This window comes from Montipora capricornis, unplaced genomic scaffold (genome assembly GCF_036669925.1).
Source record: "Montipora capricornis isolate CH-2021 unplaced genomic scaffold, ASM3666992v2 scaffold_475, whole genome shotgun sequence".
Lineage (NCBI taxonomy): Eukaryota > Metazoa > Cnidaria > Anthozoa > Scleractinia > Acroporidae > Montipora > Montipora capricornis.
Genome location: NW_027180212.1, coordinates 605,808 through 615,000, shown reverse-complemented (window position 1 = coordinate 615,000; position 9,193 = coordinate 605,808). Strand labels below are relative to the sequence as shown.

At 42.3% G+C, this 9,193-nt stretch overlaps 2 protein-coding genes across 2 annotated transcripts; one reads left to right on the top strand and one right to left on the bottom strand.

Annotated features, from left to right (window-relative positions):
- Positions 1-3,336: 3,336 nt before the first annotated feature.
- LOC138036284 (uncharacterized) lies at positions 3,337-6,675 on the bottom strand. The gene has a single exon (XM_068882620.1). It carries the CDS (start codon positions 6,673-6,675, stop codon positions 3,337-3,339), a length of 3,339 nt encoding a protein of 1,112 aa, XP_068738721.1.
- A 136-nt stretch (positions 6,676-6,811) lies between these two features.
- Positions 6,812-8,411, top strand: LOC138036283 (uncharacterized). The gene is made up of 2 exons (XM_068882619.1): positions 6,812-8,292; positions 8,408-8,411. The coding sequence occupies exons 1-2, from the start codon at positions 6,812-6,814 to the stop codon at positions 8,409-8,411; spliced, it is 1,485 nt and encodes a 494-aa protein (XP_068738720.1).
- Positions 8,412-9,193: the final 782 nt, after the last annotated feature.

Here is a 9,193-nt window from a genome sequence, read left to right as displayed (position 1 = left end):
GGCTGTAAGTTCCCTCCTCCACATAAACGTCACAAATTATATAGATAAGCACCTGGTCACTCCACAGAGATTTGATCGAGTTACTTATTTAATGAGTGACTCACAGCTATTTAAATGAAATCTCAGCGGCTAATTTATAACCCTTTCAAGAAGGAATTTGTAATAAGTGGGTTTGCGAATAGATTTTATATTTCTTAAACAGTACGCCTCCCAATTTTTAGAGCTGTCACAATATCATTCCGAATAATACGCGGGAACACTTCGCACTTCAAATTTTGTTCATGATACGTTCAGTGAAATCTTCTTGATGAATGCTAGAGGAAACTTTTATTTCTATAAACTGCGTTTGGTTCTGAAAAAGCTTCATTTTTCTGTGAGCAGCGTCTACCTCAGTTTGAGTATTCTCTATTTCATATTATTATTATTATTATTATTATTATTATTATTATTATTATCATCATCATCATCATCATCACCTTCATCATTATCGTTATCATTATCATTGTTATTATCATCGTCATTATTATTATGATGATTATGATTATGATTATTATGTAAATTACTGCTGTTTAGTTTGCAGGGCGAAGTCCAAACGACGGTCCTTGGGCACACCAGCTATTAGATCTTGCTTTGTGGACGGAACCTTCCTCATTATGTGAGCTGTTCCTAATATGGTTGTTTTCTGAAACTCACTGAGGCGGATTGGCCAAGGGTTTTTGGTTTTTTTTTTCTGTGTTTTTGAAATCCCTTCTTAATGACCCCCAGAGCACATACACATTACAGTGTGTAACACTGGTACTATTTCTGTTTTCATGTCCCACATTCTGGTTTTTCAGTTGCGAGGTTTTTATCAGTGGTCTTCTAGCTCAGGTGTACACCAAGTGCCGCTTAGCATCCGCTGCTCAGGGGTGTGAGAACATCGCCAGGCGCAGTCCAGCATGCGGGGCTTGGCCTTGGCACAGTGGAACGTGAGTTTACCGGCACCCGTCAGATCAATGGCAACACGGGATGGTGTTTGAAACGTGGTGGGATGATGTCCACTTTGGCCAAGCTGGAGTACGGGGACAGGTGCGTGCCTTCCATGCGGGTCTTGATCTTGGGGTGCCCGATTGGGTGGCGAGGGTACTTGTTGACCGATGGGTACAGAAAAGGTACGTCCACGCACCGGATCTTCTCACCCTTGTTCTTGTCAGCAGTGGCATAGGGCACGACTGTATTGGTGCGGCCTCCAAAAAAGGCCTCTCTATGGTTAAACAGTATGACGACAGGATAGTCTGTCAGACATGCTTGGATGTCTTTTCGCTGTTGTTTGAGGCAATCCCATTCACAGTCCCACATGACAACGAGGTTGTACCCGGCCGCAGAGGTGGCCAACTCTTTGGCAAAAGTGGCTTCATAGAATTGGCCAAGGGAACTGGTAGGGATGTGTTTTGCTCTGGTTACAGGTTTTACACACACGGTCGAATCCATTTATATCCAAGGCACATGGAGGGGTCTGGATTCGCTGTTCGCCGTGGTTGCCTGCATGTGCAAACGTGATCAGCCACTGGAAGTCCACGGATTTGTAATCGGGGTAGGCCAACTGCATGAGGTCAAGGGCTTGGCGCTCTTCCTTGGTGATGCCTTCGTCGGTGGCATGACGAGCAAGACCTCGTTGCTCTGGTTGGTGCGAGTACATTCAATCCTAATAGGGGATCAACCACAATGGTTCAGGGCTGCAACCATTTCTCTTACAAATAGCATATGCACTATGAAGCGATGGTGATGCATTTTTAAGAAGGGATTGAAACCCGTTTCTGATTCGAATTCTTTCTGGAATCGTCGGCACCCCTCTTTCAGCAACCGCACGTCTGATTGACAATAGACCACGAACTCCTCCCGAAAAATGAACGCGTAGTTTTCAGCCTTAAGAGCATCATGCCAAGTCGTGAATTCTATGTAGTTGACTTCAGACATGCCTTCTGGATCGTAACTGTCCTTAGCTGGCTCTTTCTGCTACATCAAAAAGTTTGTTGGCTCTCGAAGCACACCCTACCGCGTGAAGACATCTGATTGCTACCGGGTCCCCTGTGAAAAAACAGACTTCTAACCACCGGTAACCAAAGATGATGCAGCCTCGTGATCCAACGAAGTCCTTCCAGAGCAGCCAATATATTCCTGTCAGTCTCCACCGGTCATACCCAGCACAATCTCGACTCCTGCTACTCAGGAAATTCCTGATGACAGCCTTCCCGCTATCTGACATGAGCCATGCGAAGGGACCCACCCCAACCCAGTGATAGACTCCACCGCTAGCAACAGTGAGCCCCAATACAAGTCAACCACACCACAGATCCATATGCGTACAACGCCGTCCAGCACATAAAAATGACTTTGTTATGGACTCTAACTAAAAAGAATGCAAGAGAGTGAACTTTGTTAGTTTTAGATATCAGTTCTACATCTGTTTGCGTTAGTCCGTTCCTTGCACCTCGACGTTTCTTATCTACCTATACAGCTCGTAACACATTTCTGTGATCTCAGGGAGGAAAAAAAGGAAGTCAGGCCAGTACTGGCCAGTGATATGTTAGGTTCACGCTTACTCACGATTCGGCTCTTGTTGTTTTTCCTCGTCTGTCTGCACTCCCTCGGTTGTCTGCTATCGCTCTGATTGATTAAAGCAACAGTTTTGTTACGAATCGTGTATATATATACTGGCGGACAATTGATTTTTGTGTGCCACGACAACGAAAAGAATTTGATTCGTCAGAATGCCATTTTTACTGCAATTTGAAATTGACAGTTGTTGGTTAGGACAAAAATAGATTTTTTTTATAGCCTTTTAAATGCTTTTTAAAGTTAACAGTGTAAACATATTAATAAATATTGCAAACAGATTCACCCGATCATTGCGGTATTGCCTGATATTTTTCTTTTGATAATAAGCATCACAGGCCAGACTTAAGCAGCAGGTTCGCAACTAGCACACCCGTTTCAACCAAAATATATATATATATATATATATAAATAGGTTATTGGCCGGCCTTGGTCGGTCCGTATAGGGAAAAACTATATGTATTGCTAGCGAGGATTAACTAACCACGGTTCTAAACAACTCCATTTATTACACCAGCTTTCTGTCAGTCGCTGTACTTTTCACAAGGGAGGTTGAATAGGGTTCAAAATCCAGTGGTATCTCACAGTTTCTCTCAATTCCTTTTACTAGCAAGTGACTTAAGTTGCGTAATCATGTCTATGACGTCACCTAACAAATTCTAATCACGGATTGTTGGCGATACACTCCCCCGCCAAAAAAAAGGTTACAGTAATCATAGTAAATAGTATCTGAGAGTTCACTTAGAAGTTCATTTTGTTTTCATCAATCGGTATAAGTAATACAAGTCTCTGTACAGGACGTTGAACAGTGACATATCCTTTGCCTTGGTATTGCTTCATAGGTTCGTTTACGGTGAGATTCTTGTATTGCACGTCTACTCTTCGCACTTTCCCATCTGCACCTGGGTAAACATTTGACACTTTTCCAAGCTTCCAGTTTCCTCTCACTAAGTTGGAATCTTGTATCATAACTACGTCTCCGATTTTCAAATTTCGGTGAGATGTGTGCCATTTTTGCCTTAATATCAAGCTTGGGAAGTAGTTCGAGTTCCATTTTTTCCAGAATGTATGAACAATTGTCTGGACGAACGTGAAACGTTTTTGGTCGTTGGCGTTGTAATCAAATGGGCCATTTGGTATCCTGCTTGTGGCTCTGCCTAACAGTAAGTCATTTGGGCATAAATATGCTCCGTCCTCAGGGGATGTTGGGTGTCGCCCTATTGGTCTTTCATTCAGCAAGTTGGCAATCTCGAATAAAACTGTTTGCAATTCAGAGAAGGTTAAAGCATTTTCACCAACCGAGAATTCAATTGCTCGCTTGACCGATCTTATAAGAGCTTCAGTTACTCCATTTTGCCATGGGGCATCTGCTGGGGTGAAGATCCATTGCAATCCTTTCATGACGCCATATTCCTTAATTTTCTTCCAATCCCATGTTTTTGTTATAGCGGTTAGTTCCTTACTTGCTGCAATTAGTTGAGTACCGTTGTCAGACAATAGCTTGGATGGATATCCGTTTAGGGACACAAATCTTCTGAGTACCATCAGAAATTTGTCTGTACTATAATCTGCTGCCAGATCCAGATAAACAGCTCTTGTTCCGAGACAATTAAATATTACTCCATAAGCTTTAGAGAACGTTCTCTTCTTTACCTCGTCCCGAATTTTAAAGGGACCAAAAAGATCAATTCCTGTACTGTACCATGGCGGTGCTGGCTTCAATCTGTCTTCAGGTAATTGGCCCATCACTTGCTGACTTGTTTTCTTAGCAAGTTTTTTGCAGATAACGCATCTGAACTTAATCGATTTTACCAACTTAAGGAGTTTGGGTATCCAGTATTTGGTGCGCACTTTGCTGGCAGTAGTTAGAATGCCATGATGTCCTCTTGCATGAGTTTGTGCTACATAGAGATGTGAGAACGGATGATCATATGGTAGTAATATAACTTCGTTGTCACCGTAATTTGTTTGTAACTTTGCAGTACGACTGCTTACTACATAGATGCCGTCTTTGCGTGTGATAGGACACAAACGGTTGTACTTGCCATTTTCAATATCATTTCTCATGTTCTGCTGAATCTCTTTGATCCAGAAAATCTCTGACTTTTTAATATCTTCAGGTGTCAGTTCTTGCGTTGCGCTTTTAAATGACGGTTTGGGAAATTTGCTGTAAAATTTCAAAATTCTTGCAGTGACACGTAGTAGTTTGCCGTAACTCGAATATTTGGCGATGTCAATTCGTAACGCTAGGGTGTCATGAGGTCCTTCTATCTTCGTTACCATTGTAGTCCGGATTACTTCGGATAGTTTTGGCTCCAAGTAATCACGAGTGATTGGCCACTTGTCTTCTGTTTGTTTAAGAAAATCGGGACCCTTTTGCCATGTGCTTTCAAGTCCAATGTCATCGGGCTTCCTGCCTCTTGTCAAACAGTCAGCTATGTTATATTTACTCTCTACCCAATACCAGTTTTCAGGGTTTGTTCCTTCCTGTATTTCACCTATTCTAGTGGCGGCGAACGTGTTGAACCCGTATGAGCTTTTCTGTATCATGGCATGTACAATCTGAGAATCTACGATGTGGTAGATCTTTTCAAAGCGATATCTACATTCCTTTTCTATGAACACTTTTAGGCGTTTGTTCAGTACCGCTCCACACAGTTCTATACGGTCAATGGACATCTTTTTTATTGGTGCAAGACGATTTTTGGACAGTATTAAATTGCTCTCAAATTGGTTATTCTTTCTTTGCCACCGTACATATGCACATGCAGCGTATGCGTCTTTGGATGCGTCACTAAACACAACGAGAATGGGGTCGCCAATAGCATCCATTGGTTTAAGGCATCTCGTAAATCTGATTTGATTCATGTCTTTCAAATCGTTGAAGAAAATAGACCAATTCTGTTGGTTTTCCTCGGGTATAGGGTCGTCCCAGTCAAGTTTCGGTTCAGTTCCCCACAAACGGCGTAAAAGAATTTTGGCCCTTACTGTAAATGGTCCTGCCAACCCTAGGGGATCATACACGCTGTTGATCTGTGACAAGATTATACGCTTTGTGAGCTGTTGGGGATCTTGGGTGGGGACGATATCGCTCGTAGACCTTGAAGTATGTATTCGCTTGGTAGTAAGGTTAACCTTGACTTCGAAACACAGTTGATCTTCTGATTGACTCCATTTAACTCCAAGTATCTTTTCTGTTTGTTCCTCGATCGGTATATTTGTTTTTTCTTGTCTGTCAGTATCGCTTGAGAACATCCACTCTTTGACTTCAAATCCTCCTTTAATAATAGCCTTCTCGATATCTTGAGTCAGTTTAATAGCTTGTTTGCGATCGTCCGTACTTTCGATTATGTCGTCCATGTACGTATTTCTTTGTATTATATCTGCTGCTTCTGGGTATTTCTCTCTTGACATCTCTGCGGTTTTTCTCAGAGCAACGGTTGCAATTGTAGCTGACGGCTTGTCACCGAATGAAACTCTGAGCATTATGTATGTGTCGGGTTCTCTTGTACTATCCATATCCCTCCACAGAAATCGGTGGGTGTGCTGATCTAACTCTGTCATCTTCACAGTGTGGTACATCTTTTTAATATCACCAATGAAGGCTACTTTATTCTCTCGGAAACGTATAAGGACTCCCAATAAGTTATTGAGTAGGTCAGGACCTTTAGCCCAATACTCATTCAAGATATGACCCATGTAATTGGCGCTGCTATTGAACACTATGCGCACTGGGGTAGATTTGGAATCAGGCTTGAGAACTTCATGATGTCCGATATAATGCACCGGTCCTTTGTAGAGTGTTAGTTCCTTTTTGGAGAGTTTCCTTGCAACTCCTCTAGTTACCATGTCTTTTATCTGGTTGTCATACACTTTTGCGTGTTCGGTGTTCCTTCTTAGACGTTTCTCGGTCGTTATCAGTTTCGCGAAAGCGACCTTCCGGTTGTCAGGAAGATTCTGAGGATCCTTGATCCAGGGATACTCAGCGACCCAGCGATTTTCCTCTTTGTTAAAGTTTAGATTTCGTTCGATTAGTTCCAGCTCTCGCTCTGGAAGGAAGGAAGAAGATAAACGTTTCATCGAATTCGTGACTCTTGTAGAAGACGGATACAGAGACCTCACAAGACTCGGTCTAGAAGCGGAAATTACAACAACGAGTTCGGTCAGTATTATAGAGAAAGCTTTATCAACAGACATCAGAAGAAAATGGGCGGAAATGGTTAGTTGTCACGGAAGTCACATCGACAAATCAAAAAAGTTCCCTAGTCTTCTTGAATTTCTGCAAAATCAAAGGAGTGCTATTGAATACGACAGTGCTTCTCTTCGGACGACGACCAACAATCAACATTACAGAGGCACATCGCACTATACAGAAGGCGTCGAGGAAGTAAGCAAAGAACCCAAACCAAAATGTCTGATTCATGAACACGGAAGACATTGGACAGCAGACTGCAGAATTTATTTAGCCAAGCCAATAGAAGAGAAAAAGACGATCATCAAAGATAAACGAGCCTGTTGGTCGTGCCTAAAGATCGGTCATCGACAACGTACATGCAAATCAAGGAAAGACTGTGGTGTAGGCGGCTGCACAAGAAAGCACCATCCATCTATACACGAGACGGAAGAAACACCTCAGCAAGTCTCAGCCTCAGCAAACGTATGCCACAATACAAAAATTGACACCTGCCTGTTACAAGTACAAAGAGTTAAAACCAAAAGAGGAGAAGCTAATATAATGTGGGATAACGCCGCATCACTTTGTTTTATCACAAACACTAAAGCAAAGCAAGAGAAACTTAAAGGATCCAAAGTCGAACTTTCAGTCATCAAAGTTGGAGCACAGAGCGAGAAGATTAAGACCAACAAATACAAGGTACCTCTTATAGATAAGCAAGGTCACGTCATCGAATTCGAAGCTTACGGCATCGAAAGGATCACCTCAGACATTGAAAGTGTTAACATAGACGACATAGTACATCTTTTCAAGAACGTCACAAAGGAAGAAATCGAGCGACCCTCAGGACCTGTGGACATTTTAATCGGTTACGAATATGCAGCCTATCACCCGGAAAGAGAACAAAACATCGGTCATCTTGTGCTCTTAAGGAATCGTTTCGGGCGATGTATTGGAGGAACGCACCCGTTACTTAAAGAATCACATCTGTATCACGATTTCATCAATGCCAGAGTCAACACAGTTGTAGGCAAAATCAATATAGAAGACTTTTACAAAATTGAGAACCTTGGCGTAGAATGCAAACCGAAATGTGGAGGATGTAGATGTGGAAAATGTTCCTTAGGCGCGAAAGACTGCACTATTCAAGAAGAGCGAGAGCTGGAACTAATCGAACGAAATCTAAACTTTAACAAAGAGGAAAATCGCTGGGTCGCTGAGTATCCCTGGATCAAGGATCCTCAGAATCTTCCTGACAACCGGAAGGTCGCTTTCGCGAAACTGATAACGACCGAGAAACGTCTAAGAAGGAACACCGAACACGCAAAAGTGTATGACAACCAGATAAAAGACATGGTAACTAGAGGAGTTGCAAGGAAACTCTCCAAAAAGGAACTAACACTCTACAAAGGACCGGTGCATTATATCGGACATCATGAAGTTCTCAAGCCTGATTCCAAATCTACCCCAGTGCGCATAGTGTTCAATAGCAGCGCCAATTACATGGGTCATATCTTGAATGAGTATTGGGCTAAAGGTCCTGACCTACTCAATAACTTATTGGGAGTCCTTATACGTTTCCGAGAGAATAAAGTAGCCTTCATTGGTGATATTAAAAAGATGTACCACACTGTGAAGATGACAGAGTTAGATCAGCACACCCACCGATTTCTGTGGAGGGATATGGAGTCTTGTGAGGTCTCTGTATCCGTCTTCTACAAGAGTCACGAATTCGATGAAACGTTTATCTTCTCCTTCCTTAAGTGTTCTGAATCTACGTATGCCGTCAATGATAACGTCTGCAATTTTGGCTGGATCTCCATACTTTTCGTCCAGTCTTCGCCACATTTCTTGCACATCGTCGTCTATGCTCTTTACCAGGCCTTCGGGTTCTTTTCCAAGACAAGAGCGTAGCACATATGCGGCATCTCTTCCACGAATTTGTGGCATGACTTGTTTGTTGAAATCTCTTTTAAACTGAGGGTAATGACGTAGTTCTCCATCAAAGTGCGGCATTTTTACCTTTTCCAGGTGTAGAAAGGAAGAAGTCGCGTCAGATTCCTGTTTTATCTGCTCTTGTTCTTTTACGTTAGTATATCTAACTACAATTTGTTCAACAATTTCGTAATAATAGGTTTGGATTTTAGCTATCCATTGCATCTCAGATTCGGCTGATTCAAAGGGCAATAATTCTAACAGTTCAGCGTTAAAGGTTTTGCAATCTTGAAATTGATCTTCTATTTGTTTCTGTAAGTCTTTTAACGCAAAATTGGGCATTTCTTTTGACTGCAACGCGTGCGAAATACTTTCGTAAGAAGCTTCGAAAACAGCGCGCGCAGTGTTCCTTTTAACTTTTGCGTTGTCAATGGCCTCTTGACGAGCCGCGTGCTCGCGCGTTGCCTTTTCGCTTGTAGTGACATTTTC

Coding starts and splice junctions, on each gene's coding strand:
- LOC138036284 (XM_068882620.1), bottom strand. CDS start 6,675: ATGAAACGTTTATCTTCTTCCTTCCTTCCAGAGCGAGAGCTGGAACTA.
- LOC138036283 (XM_068882619.1), top strand. CDS start 6,812: ATGGTTAGTTGTCACGGAAGTCACATCGACAAATCAAAAAAGTTCCCT.